Source organism: Myotis yumanensis, unplaced genomic scaffold (assembly GCF_028538775.1).
Source record: "Myotis yumanensis isolate MYYU_CA2020_CCGP unplaced genomic scaffold, mMyoYum1.0.hap1 SCAF_1, whole genome shotgun sequence".
NCBI lineage: Eukaryota > Metazoa > Chordata > Mammalia > Chiroptera > Vespertilionidae > Myotis > Myotis yumanensis.
In genome coordinates, this window is record NW_027223752.1 from 155,112,855 (window position 1) to 155,136,732 (window position 23,878).

At 43.6% G+C, this 23,878-nt stretch overlaps 1 protein-coding gene across 1 annotated transcript in view; it reads left to right on the forward strand.

The window, feature by feature from the left end:
* Positions 1–23,878, forward strand: part of HADH (hydroxyacyl-CoA dehydrogenase) — a 47,210-nt gene that overhangs the window by 3,677 nt on the left and 19,655 nt on the right. Inside the window, exon 2 of the mRNA XM_070433502.1 lies at positions 20,126–20,254. Coding sequence (XP_070289603.1) covers positions 20,126–20,254 — 129 coding nt within the window. The remainder of the gene's footprint in view (positions 1–20,125; positions 20,255–23,878) is intronic.

The following is a 23,878-nucleotide window of genomic DNA, read 5'->3' on the forward strand; positions in this document are numbered from 1 at the left end:
TAGTTCTGTTTACAATCTTTTTTGTTTCCTTTTTATTGAATTTATTGGGGTGATACTGGTTAACAAAATTACATAGGTTTCAGGTGCACAATTCTGTAACATCATCTATACAATGTATTGTGTGTTCACCACCCCAAGTCAAGTCTCCGTTCACCATTTTTATCCCTTCTATAACCTCCTCCACCTCCCCATCACCCTTCTCTCCAGCAATCACCACACTGTTGTCTGTGTCCATAATATTTTTTTATTTATCATTTTTGCTATATTCCAGTTTATGCTGAGTAGCATGGAAAAAATTAAACAGATTTTGTGGGAGCCTGACACATTTCTTGAACAGTTAAGCAATTTAAGACAAGTGAGGTCTGTGCTTAATTACAATTGATCAGTGCACAGGTCATTTGTACATATGTATTCTCCAAGGGTGTCTGCTTTGCCTGTCATTTGGTTTGTTTGTTTTAAATTTTAAAAATTTGCTTAGGCTGCAGGTTAATATTTAAGTCAGGCTAACTTGTTTTTGCCCATTATACACTTCTGACTTGGTTCTGATTGCCAATTTGTCTTCAGCTGGATACTGGGGCTGGCAAAGCTTACAGCATCAAATGACCCTTGAGTGGGGATCAGGTTGTTTTTTGTTATTTTATAAAGGAGGAAAAAAGGGAAGAAAGGTACTAGCTGTGCTTTCCTTCAGTTTATAGAATGAGTTCTTTATAAGGTTTTCTTGTACATTGCCTTTTTTCATATAGGGAGCCCAGAGAGCTTGTAGCTTTCATTAAGTCACTGGTAAGGAGTCAGTGAGTTCCCCGGGCATGGAATTTCTGAGGCTGGATTTCTCAAGGCTCCAGTACAAACTTCCTTTTAGTGCTCACACTTCTTGGAGGAGGTGAGAAAGTTTGCAAAGTCTTGAAGGGGGTTGGATCTAGGTTCTTCTCACCCAAAACTTTTTTTTTTCTTTTTTGGTCCCTCTTAAAAAGCAAAAAGTGCACATTTCTTCTGCGGAGAGCTTCTTAGGCTGTTAAACAACAGAAGGGAGAGGGGAACATTCTCAGCTACAGAGGAACATTTTCCTGACATTTGTGATGCTTGATGAGGACTCAGAGGGACCCAAAAGCTTCTCCCAGCCACTGAATTTGTTCACCGTTCTCTTCTCTGCCCCAGCTCTGAATTTTCTGATGCCAAATAGAAGAGGGATCAGAGTTGTTCTGTATTTTGTCTGTTTTGCAGTGAGTTCATCTCTGTTGAAATTAGCTTGAAAACAGTGCAGTGGCCTGGAAGAGGTTTTTGGGATCACAGGAGACTGACACAATCTCTTCTTTTGAATGTTCTTATGGAGGGAATATTTTTATTCCCAGGTGTTAACTTCTCCTCAAGGGTATGGGATATGTTTGTCATGACATTCTTCCCTTACTTCCTGTATTGTTGCTCACGTCTTCATTGGGCTGTTCTCTGCTCTTCTGTGACACACAGGGACAGTAAACAAGCTCCTGTCAGCATCTTAGTTCTTGGACTTGGGGAGGGGCTGACCAGCATAAAAAGAATGCCACGGAATACCTTTGGACATTGTAGAGCAGAACTGACACCTCAGTCAGGTTTGGGGTATCCTCTGCCATGTGCTAGATCCAGCCTCACTGTTACTTGTCCCCTGCTTGAGTTTCTAATTACCTTTCCTCCCCCTTCTCTTCTCTCCCCATATCTGCCTTAGGCACACCCCTCACTGCCCAGCTCTCCTGGAAGATAATGCTGCTGCTCTCTGTTCTGTCTCCCCTGGGTTATGCTAACGATGCGGTGGGATAGTTTCTGGTGAGTGGTGGTCCAGTGCTTGAAACTGAGCAGGCTGTGAGGTGCCTGCTGGAGTGTGGATCCCAGCCCTTCCTCTTCTGGCTGTGGGAACCTTGGGCAAGTCATTTCACCCCTCTCTGCCTCTATCCCTTACCTGGGAATTCATATACTTGCTTTCACAATGTGATGACAGTTAAATGAGCTAAGTGCTCAGAGTCATACTAGTGTGCTCAATAAATGCTTTTATATAGCTCCCTCAGATCTAATCTGGTGTTGACTTCTCTTATTTTAGATTCTTTTAACTATCTTGGAAGGTATTTGATAGGAAGATATGGGGAGATCCAACAATTCTAAAGGTTTTTAAGACTATGTGGATTGTCGAGAAAAAATCTTAGTGCTCCATATAGACATTTTTGGGTATTGCAGTGACTTCATAAAAGCATTTACAACAGAGCCTGGAACTTTAAAAATTCTACAAATGTAACACTTTATTCCATTCAAAGTAATGTGACCATTATAATAATCACTCCTGCAGAGATGATATTGGGGTCAAGGGTCAGAGACAGAGCTGGGGCTGGGACTCTGGTCTCTCAACTCCTGTTCTGCGGGCCAGAGATCCCAGAGGCTGAGATAACCACAGCTGTGCCTGCTCCTCTGGCCTCTGCTGTCTTATGGGGAGATGTGGCCTCTACGGACAAGGGGATCCTTTGTGGCTCTCTGGAATCAACAGATACCAGCTAGACTCAAAGTTAGGTCATCTCCATTTGGCTGCTCTGCTGCCATCTTTCTGCCAGTAGACTCCAAGTCAGTTACCAAAACTCAATTCATCATGTTCCCTCTAACTTCTCCAGAGAATTTCCTCCTCTCATCAGTACCGTTGTTGTTCTTCCAGCCACATGCACTCTGAAGATAGGGTCGTGGTCAGATAGGGTTGAGCGTTGACCTATGACCCACACTGAAAAAGACTGTGAGGCTCTCCTCCATGAGGAGGCTCTCCCCTGGGCTCTCCTTTGTGATTTCTGGACCAAGCATTGTTACCTGGATTCTTGTGGGAGCCTCTTAATTAGTCCTTTCACTAAAACTCCACTCATCCTAACAAACATTGCATGTTGATCGTCCTAGAGAGCAGTTTGTATTCACACCTCTCTTCTCTACCCAGAAAGTTTCCATCATGGCAGCATCTTTCAGATATTCTTAAATATAACTAAGACTTGATTGATGCCATCAACATGTCCTGTTATCCCTTTTTTCCAGAATTTGTGGGAGAGTCCTGGAAGAGAAGTTATTTTCTCTACTTTACCAAACCCAGATGCTTATTGAATTTTTTGAAAAAGTATGTATTTAGCCCGGGCTGGTTTGGCTCAGTGGTTGGGGCGTTGGCCTGTGCACTGAAAGGCCATAGGTTCGATTCCTGGTCAAGGACAAGTTCCTGAGTTGCAGATTCCCAGTCCCGGTCAGTCAGGGCACATTATCTTGGCTTTTTAGAAATACTTTTTGAAATATAAAAATCTAAGTTTTTATAAATAGGCCAGCCAATGAATTCAACTGTTTTAAGAATAAGCTAGCTGGCTCTAGTGGTAAGTGGTGGTTGAAAGCCTCAACAGAATGCCTTTTTCTGATTGTTCAACTTGGTGAAGATAACTCGTGATGATGGCAGAGTTCATGGTATTACACAGACAGGGATAATTATAAACCCAGAATTTCCAGCTCTGAGAGATGTAACTGATTTATGGCTTCTCTCTTTAGATTAAATCATGAGAACCCAAAGCCAGGCCTTGTTGGCAAGGCACAGGAGCCTCAGGCACAGTCAGCGTGGGCAGCACTGATTACAAGCACTTATTCTGGGGATCAGGAAGCAGTCAGAACTCCACTGTGGCATATAGTTTGTGCAATTTTGCGATTTTTCTGAGAGAATGTGATGTTGATGAAACACAACCCTCCTCTAGTGCTAGGGCCTATGGGACACCTCAATGAACAGTGGACGTAGTTCTTACAAATTCACCATTCAGCCTGGCCCGCGTGGCTCAGTGGTTCAGCGTTGACCTCTGACCCAGGAGGTCACGGTTTGATTCCCAATCAGGGCACATGCCTGGGTTGCAGGCTTTATCCCCAGTGTGGGACGTGCAGGAGGCAGCCAATCAATGATTTTCTGACATCATTGATGTTTCTGTCTTTATCACCCTCTCCCTTACTCTCTGAAATCAATAAAAATATATATTTTTAAAAAATTCACCATTCAGGCTATGCTTCAGAGAAGCTGCTTCCAATCTGGTGATATGTTTGCTTCTGCTGGGCATGTTTACTTGGCCCTGTGGCTAGAGTACTCTGGCTTTGACAAGTGTGCTATTCACTGGGCCTATTTTTACAGCTCTGAAGCACCCTTGTCTAAAAATATTTCTTTCTGGCTAAGCATGTCTTCCACCCAGGCTAGAGAAATCATGGAGCTGAGGACATAACCTTCAAATAAAATTGTTTCCATTGCAGGATTGCTTGTCCTCAAGGACTTACAGTGTGTAGGTCACTATCATAGAGAACAAGAGTTCTCAATGGATTGATTTAAATCATGGTCACTCAAAGTGCCAGCAAGAGTCTTCCTTACTTATTGTAAAAATAACATGTTTATGGGACCAGGAAAAGAGTCCTGTTAACTTTTTGTGGTCCTCTCTTCCACTGCCTTCTCATTCTCAGAAAGTTGGAATAAATCGGGTGGTACTGTTGCATAATTCAGGAATGAGTACAGAATCCTTGCATCCAGGACACATAAAATTCATTCCTAAATAAGAACCCTCAAGAAAATAATTATGTTCACATTGTGAGAGGAGGCCCTCAGTTACTCTGATGAAAACAGCCCTGGATCGTCAAAAGATCTAGTCTCATGTTGGCTTTTCCACCAGATATATTTGTTGTCACCATTTCCTGAGGGCCTATCACCGCCAGGTGTGGTCTAGGTACTCAGCAGACCAAGATGAATGACATTTAGTCAGGAGCCTAAAGTAAAAGAGTAGGAGAGATGACACTTAAGCAAGCGATCATACGCGTTATGATGGGTGCAGTGGTAAGGTTATGTGGGGGTATTATAGGAGCATGAGGCACACAGAGCCTGGAGCTGAGAGGATCTTGGAGTAAGGAAGCTTAGTATCTAGGGGTGATACTCAGGCATATTTAATGAGGTGAAGTTGGGGAGAAGGTGTGGACAGTGCAAAGGCCTGGAGGTGAGAGGCGTAGCAGATGCAGGGAGCTACAGGCCTTGTGGTGGTGGAGTGCCAGGCAACAGTGAATGCTGTATCTGGAGAGGAGGTGGATCCCCATCCTGGAGGGCCTTGCACGTCAGGTGTAGGAACTTAAGTTTTATTCTGTGGTCACAGGGAGCCTATGAAGAGTTTGATGGAGTAAGCAATCTAGACAGAACTACCTTTTACAGAATTACATTTAGGTGGCACACTAGTGCCTGCATGTGATCTTAGGTTAATAATTTTTCTGCCTTAGTTTATGTTTTTTTTTCCCCTGAGTAAAATGAAGATACTGTGTTAAATCAGATTAGTGGTCTTTGTTTTTTGATTGTGGTAAAAATACATACATAATATAAAATTTATCATTGTAACCATTTAAAAATATACAGTTCAGTGGCATTTCAGTACATGCATGTTCTTGGAAAGCCATCATGATCATCCGTCTCCAGAATGCTCTTCATTTCCATACCCATTAAACAACTCCCTGTCTCTCCTCTCCCCAGTCCCTGGCAAACACTGCTTCACCTTCTGTCTCTATGAATTTGTCTATTCTGAGTACTTCACGTAAGTGGAATCATACAGTATTTTCTGACTGACCTATTTCACCTAATATAATATCTTAACGGTTCGTCTGTGTTGTAGCATGTGTCAATAATTTCCTTCCTTTTTAAAAATTTAGATATAATTGCCAGTATAACATAGTTACAGGTGTTCAACATAATGATTCCATATTTGTATATATTGAAAAGTGATCACCGTAATAAGTCTGGTTAATATCTCTCACCATATGTAGTTATAATTTTTTTTCTTGTGATGAAATCTTTTAAAATCCACTCTCTTAGCAACTTTCAAATATACAATATAGTATTATTAACTATATAGCTGGGAGTTTGTACTTTTTAACCCTCTTCATTGCCCACTCCGTTGTCTCTGGCATCCACCAATCTGTTCTCTGTATCCATGAGCTCAGTTTGTTTGTTTTTAGATTCCACATATAAGTGAGATGTTATGGTATTTGTCTTTCTTTATCTGACTTATTTCACTCATTATAAATGAAGCTGTCAAGGTCCATCAGTGTTACAATGGCAAGATTTGCTACTCTTTTATGTCTGAAAATATTCTCTCTCTCTCTCTCTCTCTCCCTCTCTCTGTGTGTGTGTGTGTGTGTACACATACATATACACCACATTTCATTTATCCATTCATTCATCAATGGACACTGAGGTTGCTTCCAAAGCTTCCATATCTGCCGAAACCGGTTTGACTCAGTGGATAGAGCGTTGGCCTGCGGACTGAAAGGTCCCAGGTTCGATTCCGGTCAAGGGCATGTACCTGGGTTGCGGGCACATCCCCACTAGGAGGTATGCAGGAGGCAGCTGATCGATGTTTCTCTCTCATCGATGTTTCTAACTCTCTATCCCTCTCCCTTCCTCTCTGTAAAAAATCAATAAAATATATATTTTTTTAAAAAAAGCTTCCATATCTTGGGTATTGTAAATGGTGCTGCAATGAACAGAGAGATACATGTATCTTTGTGAGTTAGTGCTCTCATTTTTTTTTTTTTTAAAGTAGAATTGCTGGATCATGTAGTAGTTATTTTTAATTTTTTGAGAAACTGTCATACTGTTTTTCATGGTAGCTGCACCAATCTGCATTCCTTTCACCAATGCATAAGGGTTCTCTTTTCTCCACATCCTCTTCAACACTTATTTTTTTACTCTTTTTTTTTTAAGGTGCTATCTCGTTGTTTAGATTTGCATTTCCCTAATGATTAGTGATATTGAGCACCTTTTCTTGTACCTCTTGGCCACCTGTATGTCTTGCTTGGAAAAAATAGCTATTTAGTTCCTCTGCCCATTTTTAAATTAGATTTATTTATTTATTTACTTATTCTTGCTGTTGAGTTGTATGAGTGCTTTTTATGTCTTGGATATTAACCTCTTATCAGATATATGATTTGCAAATATTCAGTATGTTACCTTTTCATTTTGTTGATGGTTTCCTTGGCTGTGCAGAAGTGTTTTAGTTTGATACAATCCCACTTGTTTATTTTAGTTTTTGTTGCCTTTGCTTTTGGTGTCAAATCCAAAAAATCATCACTAAGACCTATGTCCAGGAGCTTGTCTCCTATGTTTATTTCTAGGAGTTTAGTGACTTCAGGTCTTATATTCAGATTTTTTATCCAATTTGAGTTAACTTTTGTGTATGGTGTAATATAGTGGTCCAGTTGCATTCTATTTTATGTGACTGTCTAGCTTCCTGGACACCATTTGTTGAAGAGACTGTTCTTTCCCCATTGTATATTCTTGGCTGCTTTATCATAAATTAATTGACCATATATGTGTGGGTTTATTTTGGGGCTCTATATCTGTTCCATTGAGCTTTGTCTCTGTTTTTCTGCCAGTAGCATACTGTTTTGATTACTATAGTTTTGTAATATAGTTTGAAATCAGGGCACATGATGTCTCCAGCTTTGTTCTTTCTCAAGATTGCTTTGGCTCTTTGAGGTCTTTCATGGTTCCATCCAAATTTTAGGATTGTTTGTTTTATTTCTGTAAAAAATTCCATTGGAATTTTTATAGGGATTGCTTTAACCTGTAGATTACTTTGGGTAGTATGGATATTTTAACAGTATTAATTCTTTCAGTCCATGAGAATATCTTTCCACTTATTTGTGTCTTCTTCAGTTTGTCTCACCAATGTCTTATAGTTTTCTTATAAGATGTTTTATAATGTACAGGTCTTTTACCTCCTTGCATAAGTTCATTCCTAGGCATTTTATTCTTTTTGATGCAATTATAAATATAATTGTTTTCTTAGTTTCTCTTCCTGCTAGTTTGTTATTAGTGTACCAGAAGCCCGGTGCATGAAATTCGTGTCAGGGGTGGGGGTGGAGGGAGCGGTCCCTCAGCCTGCCCTGCACCCTCTTAAATCCGGGACCCCTCGGGGGATGTCCACAAGGATCGGGCCTAAACCAGCAGTCGGACATGCCTATAGCAATCTGGGACTGCTGGCTCCTAACTGCTCGCCTGCCTGCCTGTGTGATCGCCCCTAACCGCCTCTGCCTGGGCCCCCCACCCGGGACCCAGGATTCCCTCCTCCGGTCAGCTGCAGGCACCCAGGACATGGGCTTCCCTCCCTCTGGCCGGCCACAGGCACCCAGGATCCAGGCTGGCTTCGCCCGGGCCAGCTGTAGATGCCCAGGACCGTGGGGCGTGCAGCTTTTCTTCGTCTCCAGGGCCGCTGGTGCCCGGGACCGTGGGGTGGGTGGCTTTTCTCCATCTCCCGGGCAGCAGGCTTTTTTCTGTCTCCCAGGCCCCAGGTGCTGGTGCCCAGGACCGCGGGGTGGGTGGCTTTTCTCCATCTCCCCGGCAGCAGGCTTTTTTCTGTCTCCCAGGCCGCAGGTGCTGGCGCCCATGACTGCAGGGCAGGCGGCTTTGCCTGGGCCTGGCTTTGTCAGGAAGGACATCCAGAAGATCGTTCGGAAAACATCTGGTCTAATTAGCATACTACCCTTTTAATAGTATAGATTAGAAATGCAGCATTTTTGTATATGGATTTGTATCCTGAAACTTTATAGATATTTTTTCTTCCTTTTTTTAAAAAAATATTTTTTTTATTGATTTTAGAGAGAAAGGAAGGGAGAGGGAGAGAAACATCAGTGATGAAAGAGAATCATTGATCGGCCGCCTCCTGTACACCCCCAATGAGAATTTAGCCCACAACCTGAGTATGTGCCCAGACTGGGAATCGAACCTCTTGGTGCATGGGTCAGTGCTGAAACTACTGAGCCACGCTGACTAGACTCTTTCTTCCCTTTTTAGGGTATAATATTCCATTGGAATGTTTTTAATGCAATGATATTTCATTGCATGTATACACCACATTTTATTTAGCCATTCATCACTGATGGATTCTTGGGTTGCTTCTACCTTTGGTGTTGTGAATAATGCTGCTATGAACATGGGTGTACAAATATCTATCAGAGGGGCCTTACTTTTCATTCTTTTGGATATATACCCAGAACTGGGATTGATGAATCATATGGTAATTATTTTTAATTTTTTGAGGAATTGCTATACTGTATTCCATTGTGGCTGCACATTTTACATTTCTATCAGCAGTGCACAAGGGTTTCAATTTTTCCACATCCTTGCCAACACTTATTTCCTATTTTTTTAATAATAGCCATCCCAGTGGGTGTGAATAGATCAGAGGTTTTTATACTATGCTCTAATGGACTTTAAGGATTCCATGAATTTCCTTGGTGGTTTCCAAACTCCTCTTCCCTGGTCTCTGTTTTACATGTTGTTTTCTGTTTGCATTCCTACGAAGAGGATTTTCTGGCTAAAAAAGTTTGGAAAGCCACCACACTGAATGATCTCTAGGGTATCTTCCTGCTGGAAAAGTCGATGGTTTTGATGATCTGTAACTAATAAACATGAACAATAAGTGCTTTTGCCCATCTCTGACATTGCAGTAGTTGAGAAACAAAGGTGCCTCAGTGTCCTCAGTGTGAGAGAGAAGAAACCTGTGTTGGAGGGAGTGAACTTATGTGTCCGTGGCTACTCCTTGACCTGGTTCACACATGTGCCCTCAGAGAGGGACACAAACACAGGGTCAGCATGCCTCTGGCCTTGTCCACAGCCCCTTTGATAAAAGGTTTGGGACATATTCTCATGCTGGAGGGAACTAAGCATTAATCCAGTTTTGAAGACACAGGGGTGGTCATACTGCTCAGTAGTTGGCTCCAGTTTCCCCTTTGCCTGGCATCTCAACCAACTGGGCCAAAAATTGGTTAATCTGCTCACCAAAATAACAGAGACTTTTGTACCTTCCCCCCCCCCCCCCCCCCCCCACTTCATAATTGTCTAAAGACTTCGGTTATTAACTTTTTTTCTTTCCTTTCAAACTAATAATATGGTTTTTCATAAATCTAAAATAACTTGAAGGGTATGTAAAATTTGTTATAGTTTCGAGCAATAAAAGCAGTCATGATTCCTTAAGAACTTACTCCTAAAATAATTGACACATTGAGTTTTTAAAAAATAGGTCTATTATTCATGTATTCTTTTCATGAATATTAAGTGTCTCCCATGTGCTAGACACTGGGCTGGGTGAAAGGTAAAATGTGATTGCTGCTCCTGAGGAGCTCACTGTTCAGAGAAAGAAATATAAATATGAACAACCGGCTATAATAAAGGCACAGGTTGCCTACCTGTAATATCTGGGATGTCACGTGGTACAGATGAAAGTTTTGGTGGTTTAAAACTTTAAGGTAAGGCTTTTAAACACTTATGACATATAGTAATGAAAAGGGGACATTAAAAAGTATATGTAACCTGGCCGGCATGGCTCAGAGTTTGAGCATCAACCTATGAACCATGGGTTGATTCCTGGTCAGGGCACATGCCTGGGGTGTGGGCTCAGTCCCCAGTGGAGGGCATGCAGGAGACAGCCAGCCAATGATTCTCATCATTGATGTTTCTATCTCTCTCCCTCTCCCTTCCTCTCTGAAATGAATAAAAATATATATTTTAAAAAGTATATGTAAAAAATATGTATATATTGTACTATATATGTGTATGTGACGTTTATATTTACTGGAAATTCTGGTGGGCTGCAGGTAGTGGTGTGCCAGAGCCACACTACATTGGTGTTTGTGGCAACAGCAACTTCAGACTCTGAAGTGGATGATGCAGCAGCTGTTTTAGAAAGGTCTCCAGGTATTATCTTGAGTTCATCATCAAAAGTTGATGTTGGTTAACTTTTCCATCTTTCCTCCTTAATACCTGGAATTTCTCTTACATACTGGTTGGTTAGTGACCTCTTTGCTGTGATTTTTTTTTAAATCCTCACCGGAGGATATTTTTTTCCACCGATTTTCTAGAGAGAGTGAAGGGAGGGAGGAGAGGGAGAGAGAAACATTGACGTGAAAGAGACACATCGATTGGTTGCCTCGTACTCCCACCGACTGGGCCAGTGATTGAACCTGCAACCGAGGCACTTGCCCTTGACCAGGAATCAAACCCATGTGCCTTGGGTCCGTGGGCCAACACTCTAACTCTAACCACTGAGAAAACCGGCCAGGGCAGATTTGTGGGATTTTTCATAAAATAGCTTTTGTGTTACCATCCTAGGGGTTGGGCCACCATTATTACACAATTGAGTGGCCTTTGGTGGCTCACACCAGCTTCACACTCTGTTATTTATTTTCTTTCAGTATTTGAAGTCCTGTATGAAAGATCTGCTATATCTGTAAATCAGTGGAAGCACAAGAGGAAGTGACCGCCTCTCCCAGAGGTTAAAAGAGGTTTCACTGAGGCAGAGATAGCCTGCGTTGGCGTCTGAAGGATGAGTTGGAGTCCCCCAGGCAGCTCCTGGTGGTGGGAGTTGCTTAGGCAGGGGCCCGGAGCCATGAACTAGCAGGGAAGGGGAAGCCTGGTGTGGCTGGAAGAGTACAGGCTCAGGTTACTACTCTGCAGCGTTAGGTAGTTAGTAGTTATTTATTAGACAACCATCATGTGCAAGGCATGTGATACATATTAGGGGCTATAAAGACCAAATCAATTTCTGCCATTGCAGGATTTTAAATCTAAGAGCAGAGATTGTTACACAAAGATCCAAATGACCCAGTTTACTTTGGTATAAAGTAGCATAATAAGAGCAATAAAAATCTAGCTCTGAAGTTTCAAAAAGAGGGAAGAGTACATTCATTGGGGGGAAAAGCTTCATTGGAGCGTGTAGCGTTTGAAATGGGCCTTGAATAATGAATAGAGTTTCTTTGGACAGTAAGGGTGAAGTTAAAGGAAACGTTTTTGTTCAGTCAGATTATGCCCCTCAGAAAAGTGGTACCATTAATGAAGGTCAAGAAGAACTGGTTTCAGGGTCGAGATGATGACTGTAGCTTAGGACAGAAGATGCTGGTTTCAGTACAGTTGGAATTATGAGGATGATTCCAGAAGGAAAAGATATAGAGACAGATGAAAAAAATATTGAAAGCAGAAACTTAAAAGATACCTTTGTTTAGAGGCTGAGAGGATTAAGAAAAGTCACTTAATATATCTTAAATGAATAGACAGAGTTAAGAAATAGAGATAAGAAATGGAAGAGCTTTTTAGAAAAGAGGCCCTAGTTGGCAGTTTGCAGGCTGCACAAGGTGGAGCCAAAAACAGGCATTGGCTTTAGGAATCAGAAGATCATTGATAAGTACCTGTGATTGCTAGAGTTTGTGAATTGCATGGCTCAGGAGAGAGTGGAGCACCTGATGTAGTGAGGAGCGCATCAGGTAGCAAGCATGTGCCCCTTCCATGTGCCCAGCACTGGTCTGAGCACTTCAATCTTCACAACAAACCTGTGAGATGGGATCAGGAAACTATAGAGAGAGGCTGCATCATTTGCTCAAGGTCACGTAGTAAGTGGCTAAGCCCTGGGTTAAGCCTAGGAAGGCTGGTTCTGGAACTTGTGCTCCACACCCTGTGCCACTCTGGAGTTGAAGGACTTTGGTCAGAAAGCAAGGCCAGCTTCAGGTGGCTAAGGATGTTTGTGCTCACCCCACCCCCACCCCCGCCTGCTCCTTTTTTTTTTTACTTTCTTTTTTAAATGAATAGCGATCCAAGCCTGTTTGTGAAAGTGGAACGTCATAGAAGGGAAAACCTGAAAGTGGAAACCAGAAAGAGAACAAGTCTTGGGATCAGGAAGGTGTAAGTTCAAAAACAAAATAAAATACATTGTTTTAGGAGGCTGTACCTGGATCCAGTGTTAAGCCTCAGATTCTCGCTGGAGGAAGGGAACTGCCTAGAATAAAAATAACCAGCTCTTATGGTACATCAAGCACCTTTCTGGGAATTTAACATGTATTAACTCATTTAATCCTCCCAACAGTTCTATCACCTCATTTTTACAGATAAGACAGCCACAGAGGTTAAGGAGTGTTTCCTGTTTCACAGGCAGCAGATAGGCTCCAGAGTCCGGCCCTTTCCCAGCTCGAAGTGCCTCAGACTGTTCCCTTAGACCCAGCCATGCTTTCGGGGGTCAGGAACAGCCAGCATGGGAGGGCTCTGGATGCAGGCAGCCCTAGCTTCAGGTCCAGACTCTCAGTTTGCTGTGACAATGCCTCCCCCAAAGGCTATATGGACACTCAACCACTGAGCCACGGACAGGACAAGAATGTGCATGTCTAACAAGTTCCCAGGTGGTGGTGATGCTGCTGGTCCAGGACCCACACTGGGAACCCCTGTCCTAGAGCATGGGTGTTTAGGGGCTCTTTTGAGTCTTTAATGCTCACATGGAAACTGATTTGTCTGTATAGATGGTGTTCTTTGTCAGGTCATTTTTGCTGTGGATAGGACTGTGATTTGATTGAACCGAAGGCTGTTTATGTGTTACCAGCTATGGGACTTTGGAAATGTTATTTAACCTCTTCAAAGCCCAGTTTCCTCATCTATAAAATGGAACATGATGCCAGTTTCATAAGGACTGCAAAGGTGTATTAGTAGGACTTTAATTTGGGGAGGAACTGACATGTGGTTATTTAGGAGGAATTTTTATTGTTATTATCACCGAGTCTATCATAGTTACTAAGTAAGGCAGGGAAAAAGAACACCAAAAAAATCAGTTCCATGACATTTCTATAAGGTAGCATTTTTTTATTATTGTCTATTGAAATCTAGTTGTCTTGACAAATCAGGTAGCATTCCTTGTACTCCTCTAACTAGGTTACAAGAAGACAAGTTCTGGAGCCAGGTTCTTGGAACCTGGCTGCTCAGCCTCACAGCTGAGTGACCTTGGGTGAGTGATCCCACCTCTCCAATTCTCTTTTTTTTTTTTTTTTTTAAATATGTTTTATTGATTTTTCACAGAGAGGAAGGGAGAGAGATAGAGAGAGTTAGAAACATCGATGAGAGAGAAACATCGATCAGCTGCCTCTTGCACATCCCCCACCGGGGATGTGCCCGCAACCCAGGTACATGCCCTTGACCGGAATCGAACCCGGGACCTCACAGTCCGCAGGCCGACGCTCTATCCACTGAGCCAAACCGGTTTTGGCCAATTCTCTTTCTTCGTTTGCAAAATGAGGATGATGTCTTCTTCAACAGGGTTGTTGTATTGATCAGAAATACAGTTGGAACATACAACTATGTGCCCAGCCCACAGTAGGTCCTCAGTACAGGACACTTCCTTTTTGTTTCATTTAGCTTTTTTTCTTGTTCTTGTTTTGTTAGTCTTCAACTGTGGATATTTTTTCCATTGATTTTCAGAGAGTAGAAGGCGTGGGTGAAGAGAGAGAGAGAGAGAGACATATCTATGTGAGAGAGAGACATCTATTGGTTGCCTCTCACACTCAGCAGGCTGGGGATTGAACCTGCAATCCAGGTAGTGCCCTTGACCTGGAATTTTGAACCTGTGACCCTTCAGTGCACGGGCCGATGGTCTAACCACTGAGCAATGCTGGCCAGGGCTGGCTTTTTTTCTTTTTAAAGGCCTATGTTCTTTCTGTTAGAGGAGGGTAGGTAAGGACTGTTGCCTCTACTAGTATAAGCCCTCCCAGCTCTTGGGGAGAAATAAAACTATTAAAGTTTCAGAAATGAGATGGCCTCTAAGTGGCCTGTGGCTGGCTAGCCATGCTTAAGGCTGCCTCAGTTGTTTGAGCCAGTCTGAGACAAGAGTCACACAGCTGTCAGGGCTGACATGGATTGTGTGTGTGGGGGGGGGGGGGGGGGGGGAGGCGGGGGAGGGACAGATTGCTTGCATCCTGAGTACATCCTGTGATAGGCCATTTAGACACACAGTAGGAGAGGAATACCAACGCCAACATTGACCCCCATAATCCTATGGATATTTTATTAAGTATCTAATGTGTACCAGGCAGTGGGCTAGATATGCTTCATTCATCACTGATTCATTCAGCAACTGTGCATTGAGTGTTCACTGTGGGCTGGCACTGGGGTTTGCAAGGATGAAGTTGCCCTCAGGGTATTGCCAACCTTGTGTCCCCAGGATATGACTGCAAGAAATGATTGCAAGGAACTTGAGCATTAGCTTGGGTTCCTCTCTGCAGGTGGGTGGGATGAAAATGCTGCTCTAACTTGAAATCACTTTGAGTAATGCTATTATGGTAGTTTATTGCTATGTAATAAATTGTGGCCTGCACAACAGCGCTTCACCGTAAAATGATGGAGAGTTAAATTTTCTCTTTTTTAAAAATTTTTATTGAATTTATCGGAGTGACATTGGTTAGTAAAATCATATAGGTTTCAGGTATACAATTCTTTAATACAACATCTGCATATTGTATTGTGTGATCATCACCCCAATTCAAATCTTCTTACATCATCACCATTTATCCCCCAATACCTTCTTCTACCTCCCTTCACGCACCCCCCTACCACCCTGCCCCACCCAATATCTCTTTTTCTCCTGTCTTTTCATCATTCAGACCAACCATATCCACTTTGGGTTGAAACTGGGATGTCCTTTTTCCCTATGTCTTGGAATAACTACACCGTAAGATTTCCTTTGTATTTTCCTAAACCAAGGAAAGAAAAGCTAAAGTAGAAAAGGTTTACAAAAAATTTAAAAACCTGCCAGGGATAACTATTTAGAGCATACAAGTGTTGCTTTCTCACTAGACCAGAAATACCAGTTTAGACATTTGGGAGAGTCCAGAACTGTAGAAAGTGCTCCAGTGACTTGAGGTAGGGAGAAACATTGAGCTGAGTTCCACGAGAGCAGCTTCTTCCACTGTGCGTGCGGCTCCAGGAAGTTTTGCAGAAACGGGGAAAGAAAAGCTGCCGCCTCTCTCTGTTAGGTTTGGCCCCTGCTTTCACCTCTTCTGGGTGAGAGGGGAAAATTAGCAAATGTTTCAAATACTCTGTCACTTTCACATGGTCATCTGACATTTGCACTTGGCTCTCTTGAAGGTCACCTTGAATTAATAGTTGTTTTTTTGGCCAGTGTCTACCTATGTGTGTTGTCTGGAGTGTGCTCATTCAGACCCCGGGTGAAGCCAGGTAGTGACTGAACGGCCCAGTCTTCTCATGGGGAGGTGGGGGCAGTTTATCAGAGAGACTTTGGATACGAGTGGAAAGTCAGCATTTAGGCTGAAATGTTTTTCGACCATGATTTTTCCTGGTTGAATTTTACTGTTCTATAACGTCTCTTGGTTTACTTGAATATTTGAGGGTGCTTCCTCTCCAGGTTTGGTTCTGCTTACACCTTTAAAACCAGTAACCATAAGGCTAGTATTATGGCTCCTCAACAACAACAACAACAAAATGTCTGTCACTCTCACAATCAAACAGGATGATGATAACTTTGAAAGTGTCTTTCTAGAAAAACGGTGCGATGTCACCTCTCTTGCTTGTTCTGCCCCCCTCTTTAAGGTTAGAACTTTATGAAGCTGGCCCGTTCCAGGTGTACTCCTCTTATCCAGCCTTCTTCGATCTGCTGCCTGATGGGATTCTCACCGTGGCAGTTTTTATTTTATTTGACAATCCATGTTTGGAACCATATAGTTTGATTTTCATATTTTCTAAGTGAAATCACAATGTCTCTAAGTAACAGGACTCTGCCCTCATTCTCCCCCCCCCCCCCCCCCCCCCCGCCGTTTCCTTCAGTGTTGGCTTCATCTTGTGCCAGATGTGCTTGAATTCCCCCTATTCCCCAACACCTTGAGGAGCAAAAACGCCTGAGTGATGCGTGCTGCAGGGGAAGTGAGGGACATGGGCTGGGACCAGGCAGCTGGGAAGCGGAGAACTAATGTCTGGCCTTGCTAGGATGATCTAGGTTCGAGGTTAAAAGGAACAAAGTGAAAGTCACTTGTGTCATTCCAGAGGGACTGTCAGAACACAGGAGCCAAAACAAAAGGAGGTTCGCCAGCTAGCACCCTGCTTGCCGCAGCCTTGCAGAGGATGTACATTTGGCAGTCACCCCGCCCCCCTTCAGCTGCTCCCCAGGGGTGCCTGTCTCAAAGCAGGTTGATTTCAACACCAGCTCCATCTGGAATTTGAGATTTATTTTCTTGTTTCTGTGTCAAGGTTCACCACCAACATCCCTTTGCCCCCCTTCCCCACCACCCCCCCCAGATTTGGTTATTTACTACAAGGGCTCACAGCCCGCCCTCCATATCTGCTGGTTATGCATCCTCGGATTTAACCATCCTCAGATAAAAATATTCAGAAAAAAAATTCCAGAAAGTTGATCCCTAAACAATACAGTATAACAACTATTTGCATAGCATTTACATTGCATTCGGCATTGTAAGTAATCTAGAGATCATTTAAAGCAGCGGTTGCCAACCTGTGGTCCGTGGACCGCTGGTGGTCTGTGAGGTCTGAAAGGTTGGCGACCACTGATTTAAAGTACACTGAATGGTGTGCATAGGTTCTATGCAAATGCTACATCATTTTAATAAGGGACTTGAGCATCTGTGGATTTTGATAGCCACAGCGGGTCCTGGAATGAATCTTCTCATGGATACTAGAGACCCAGGGATGACTAGAGTCTCTTATGGCTGTAATTTGTTACAGCCATAAATCAGCAAGGGGAAAGGCTACTGGGGTAAAGTCTGGAGTGACCATTCCCCAGCCTCCAGAGTCCTCTTCCAGTGGAGTCACATAGAACACACTTAATTTCTCCAGCACCAAGTTGTGACAGCACGTATGAAGTGCTGTCTACCAGGCACACTCATTAGAGCAATGGTTCTCAACCTTCTGGCCTTTAAATACAGTTCCTCATGTTGTGACCCAACCATAAAATTATTTTCATAGCTACTTCATAACTGTAATGTTGCTACTGTTATGAATCGTAATGTAAGTATTTGATATGCAGGATGGTCTTAGGCGACCCCTGTTGAAAGGGTTGTTCGACCGCCAAAGGGGTCGCGACCCACAGGTTGAGAACCGCTGCATTAGAGACTCAGAGCCCTGGGTTTTTATTAGGGCTGGTCAGTTAGGCATCCTCTACCTAGCAAGTACTAGAATTCCTAGCTCAGAAGGAAAGCAGGTGTTCAGCATAAACCACGCTGCAGAGTCCTGGTGCAGCAAGCTTTTCTTATCAAGGAATGGTGGGAGCCCTCCCTGAGTCTGAGTTTCCTGATGCAGCCAAAGGCGTAAACAGTCTCAGGCCTGCTACATGGTCTTTGTACAGTTTCTAAAGTTGCTCTCACTTTTTACTTTGAATTTGTTGAATTGGACTTTCACATTTGTGTCCAGTGATTGAGATGTTGGCTAGATGGGCTTTGGTCTGTCATTGCTTAGGGGGAGCTGTTGTCTGGGTCAGTGGGTGTTTTGCTTTCTGGACCTGGTTTTACTTTGACGGTGCTGCCTGCCTGCTTGCAGCCTGGGCTTTTGCTCAGAGGGCAAGTTGACTGACTGCCTCTGCCCTTTTATCAAGATGACTCATGCCCCCTTCACCCCTTTGCCCTGCTGGGCTTATCAGACTGTCTGATCCTGGCAGACTTCCTTCTCTTGGTTCCTAGGTGCGCTTGGATACTGTCTCCTGGCTCCACAGGCATGGACTTGCAGCTTTCTGAGGAGAAGCCGGGGGGGGGGGGGGGGCGGGGAGAATTGTAATTAACGCCCATTTAAAACCTGTTTTGCCATTTTAAAAAGTATTCTTTGGAAATCTGTCTTTGGGATTTGCACCTCTGTGCCTTTGAGTTTTGATCTTCTGTTTCTTCTTTTTTTTCCTTTTTGTTTTTTTTCTTTGAGTTTTAGCTGCCTGGTTTCACAAATCTCACATCTTACGGAGGTTTAGAATTACATACAGTTGACCCTTGTACAATGTGGTGGTTAGAAGTGCAGTCAAAGATTCATGTATAACTTTTGACTCCCCAAATCTTAACTTTTCTTAATAGCCCACTGGCAGCCTTACCAATAACATAAACAGTCGATTAACACATATTTTGTATGTTATGTGTGTTATATACTGTGGCCTTGCAATAAATAGAGAAAAGAAAATGTTATTAAGAAAATCATAAGGAAGAGAAAATACATTTGCAGTATTTATGGGAAAAAATCCACGCGTAAGTAGACCAGTGAAGTTTAAACCCATGTTGTTCAAGGGTCAGCTGTTCTCTTTTCTGTCATCTCCGGCAGGTTCATTCTCGCTGACCTGCCTCTCTCCTACGAGCCTTGATTCCTCAGAAGCTCCCAAGCAATGGCTCTGCAAGGCTTCTCACACCCAGAGAGGGCATCTCAGTGTGTGGCCTCTTGTGTCATTTATGTTTGCATCAGGTCGCATGTGCCCTGTTACTTATGGCTTGAACTCATTCACTTACAACAGCTGCCTCTGATGTGACCAGATCTATTTTTAGCCACACCAACCATTCCACAGTCTTGGCCAAAGCTATGGGCAAACTGTGATGACATAGGGACTGTGGCTGAACTAAGCTGGTTGCTTTCAAACTTGTGGCAGTTTCACTAAAGTGCCCTCAGGATTCGGCTACAGTGGGCATGGGGAATGGAGGAGAATTGCCCTCCTAAATGGGAGTCTTGTCACTAAATAACCCTTGGGGACAAGAGTCTTTTTGCACCATTACTAGAGTTTAAGTCTTACCTCTTGGTGATGCAAGGACTGCAGAAGAGCAGAGCCCAGGCATTGAGCTGTGCAGAACGTGCCAGCTCTGAGGACGGATGTGGGGGACCATTGAGCATTAGAATATGGCTAGTGCAGCTGAGGAACTGAAATTAAAATACATTTTTTTCAATTACAGTTTACATTCATTATTTTGTATTAGTTTCAGATGTATAGCATAGTAGTTAGACAATCATATACTGAAGAATTAGATCTTTAATTTTACTTAATTGCAATTAATTTCAGTAGCTACATGTTGCTTGTAGCTTTGGTGTTGTACAGGGCAGTGCAGGAGGTAATTGTAGTGTGACCTTTGGAACTTTGATTTAGACGGCAGGTTTTGAGCATTTTTCATTCACATAAAGGGTTTAGAACAGTGCCTGGCAAGAGCTGTGTTTTTAGCAAAAACTGTGTGTCTAGATAGTGTTCGCCTTATTATGCTGACTTAGTATTTTGACTAGAATGTGGAATATGAACCTCTATATTTAGCTTTTATATTTTATTTTCTAAACAAAATTATTATTATTATTTTTTTGCTTTAGGTTGCTGCAGCAACTGGCCACACAGTAGTGTTGGTGGACCAGGCAGAGGACATCCTGGCAAAATCCAAAAAGGGAATTGAGGAAAGCCTTAAGAAAATAGCCAAGAAGAAGTTTGCAGAAAACCCCCAGGTAATTTCTTGTTCTCAGCATCCTCAAGACCAGTCCTCTGATCACTTCACATTCTTGGAGGAAGGGTGAGGTGCTGCTTTGCTTACTTTTTCAGTTTGTTTATGTAAAACACATTTCTCCAAAACTTTAGACCAATATAATAACATAATCACTAAACATACAGGGGAGACTGGTTAAAAAACAAGAGAAGTAAATAACCACATTGTTGGGTGGGATTTGAGGTTCAGGAGAAAGTTCTGCAGGTAGTGAACTCATTCTGTCCACAGAGTTTAGGATTGAATGACACCTATTTAGTTATAAGGACGCACGAGAGAAAAACAGAAAGATAATTCTCATACTTGTAAGTTAAAAAGAGAATGAGACCATAAATACTGTGTTTTGATAGAAACTTTCGGTTGCTTAGGTAACATGTAATGCCTGTTACTGATGTACTTGCGAGAGAGGAAAATAGAGAGTCATTGTCACTTCCAGCAGCAGCAGAGGTTCGAGAACTTGAAGGCCTGGAAGGCCAGGGCTCTGGTTCACTGACTCCTTTTCAATGGACCTTCACAAGTTATTAGAAATACTGCAGAAGTCACCCCAGTGAGTCTTTGCTTACCTTTGTCACCTTGTTAAAGTTGCGTAGGGTTGGTTTCCTTGGGGCTTGAATGGAAATTCTCCATATACAGGCAGAGAAGAGTGCAGGTGGGGATTTTGTTCTTTTTCATCTGAGGTATCCACAAGGATGTGTCTAGGTCCCTTTAAAAATCTTTTTATTGCCCTGGCCAGGTGGGTCAGTTGGTTGGAGCGTCATCCCATACACCAAAAAAGGTGGTGGGTTCGATTTCTAGTCAGGACACATAACTAGGCTGCAGGCTCGATCCTTGGTTAGGAGGCAACTGATAAACGTTTATGTTTCACGTCCATGTTTCTCTCTCTCTGTCTCAGATCAATAATAATAATAAAAAAAAATCCTTGGGTGAGGATTAAAAGAAAAAAAATTTTATTGTGATAAATCCATTTAAGAAAAAATTTGCCATTTTAACTCAGTGACTTTAATTAATTCACACTGTTATACAACCATTACCACTGTTTGTAAAACTTTTTCATCTCTCCAAAGACTGTACCCATTAAACAATAATTCCCCATTCCCTTCTTCCCCAGTCTCTCTTAACCTCCAGTCTTTCTGTCTGTCTGAATTTACCTATTATAGAAACCTCAGTAAGTGAAATCATACCATATTTGTCTTTCATTTGGTATAATTCTTCAAGGCCCATCTATGAACTTCATTCCTTTTTATGAATAATATTCCATTGTATGTGTATACCACATTTTGTTTATCCATTCACTTGTGAGTGGATACCTGATTGTTAGTTTGTTTTTTACCTTTTGGCTATTATGAATAACTAGAGGCCCAGTGCACAAAAATTTGTGCACTCCGTAGGGGAGGGGGGTCCCCCAGCCCGGCCTGTGCCCTCTCGCAGTCTGGGACCCCTCGGGAGATAATGACCTGCTGGCTTAGGCCTGCTCCCGGGTGGCAGAGGGCACGCCCAATCCCTACGTGCAGCCCCTGGTGGGGCTCAGAGCAGGGCCGATTGGGGAGTTGGGGCGCCGCCCCATCATGCACAGAGCAGGGCGGATCAGGAGGTTGCAATGCCACCCTCAGTCACGCTCAGGGTAGGGCCGATTGGGGGGTTGGGGCACCGCCCCATCACACTCAAGGCAGGGTCGATGGGGAGGTTGCAGCGCCACCCCCTGTCACTCACAGAGCAGGGCCTATCAGGGGGGTTGGGGCTCCGTACCCTGTCACACACAGAGCAGGGTCAATCAGGGGGTTGGGGAGCTCCCCCCTGTCATGCACAGAACAGGGTCCATCAGGGGGTTGGAGAGCTCCCCCGTGTCACGCACAGAGTAGGGCCGATAGGGGAGTTAGGGCACTGCCCTCTATCACCCACAGAGCAGGGCCGATCAGGGGGTTGGGGCACCGCACTGTCACACTCAGGGCAGGGCCGATGGGGAGGTTATGGCTCTACCCTGTCACACACAGAGCAGGGCCAGTGGAGGTGGGGGGAGGTTGGGGCACCGCACCCTGTCACCCACAGAGCAGGGCCGATCAGGGGGTTGGGGCACCTTCCCCTGTCACGAACAGAGCAGGGAGGATAGGGAGGTTTGGCCCCGCCCCCTGTCACACACAGAGCCACAGGGCGATCAGGGGGTTTGGGCACTGCCCCCTGTCACGCTGATCCGGTGCCAGGAGGCCTCGCGGCTCCCCTGATCCCGGTGCTGGGAGGCATATTACCCTTTTACTATATAGGATAGAGGCCTGGGGGCCGGCTGGTTTGCCCTGAAGGGTGTCCTGGATCAGGGTGGGGGTCCCCACTGGGGTGCCTGGCCAGTCTGGGTGAGGGGCTGAGGGCTGCTTTCAGGCTGGTGGTTGTTGATTGAAGCTCCCAACCGATCCTTTTTTTTATTTTATTCTGGGCCAGCTTTAGCTCTGGCTCTAGCTCTGAGAGCAGGTATCTGGTTTGTTTCAGTTCTATAATCGAAACAATGTATAACTCCAGCTCTGAGATCCAGGCCTATATTTGTTAGAATGTTTCAAACTGCCAGCTCAGAGGCCCGCAAGACAGGCGAGGAACGTTGGAGTCTGAAGTCACTGTAGCAAGCAAGCCTCATGTTCTCTTCCAGCTGCCTGGCTGCCAGCCGCCATCTTGGCTGACAGTTAATTTGCATAAGGATACGCTGATTAGCCAATGGGAAGGGTAGCGGTCGTACGCCAATTACCATGTTTCTCTTTTATTAGTGTAGATGCTACACTAAATATCAGTATACTATCTGTTCAAGTCCCTCTTTCAGTTCTTTCAGTTATGTATCTAGAAATGGAATTGCTGGGTTGTATGGCAATCCTGTTGGTTTTTTGAGGAATCACCTATCCGGTTTCCATAATGGCTGCACTGTTTTACATTCCCACCAACAGTGTACGGAAGTTTCAGATACTCTACATTCTGGCCAACACTTGTTATTTCCTCCCTTCCTCCCTTCCTCCCTCCCTCCCTCCCTCCCTCCCTCCCTCCCTCCCTCCCTCCCTTCCTTCCTTCCTTCCTTCCTTCCTTTTTTTCATAAAAGCCATCATAGGAGGTGTGAAAGTGGTATCTCATCTTTTGGGTTTGCATTTTCTTAATATCTAATCACCTTTTAAAAATCAGAGGGACAGAGTGGATCTAGTTTTCAGAGTGAGTTTGAACCCAGATCGATAACCTGCATATTTTACTTGTTTACTCTGCAGACTGTCCTCAGTGGGCAGAGACTCAGCCCTGTCCTGCGTGTAAATAAATGCCCCTGTGCCCAGGTAGCTGAGCTCCCAAAGAGTCACTCCATAGGAATCCAGTCTCCTGACATTTCTCATCTCTGCCAGAGACATCCTCTGAGATGGACGTGTCATCTTGAGCCTGTCTGGTTGACGTACTGTATTAACCTAATATCAAGCATCTAAAATTTTATAATATTGATTAATTTTGAAATGATATCTTCGATATATTGGGTTCAATAAAAATTTTACCTGTTTTCACTTTATAAAATGCAGCCAATGGAAATTTAAAAGTGACCTGTCCTCTCACTTCATGTTTCTTTTGAACAGCTCTGAGA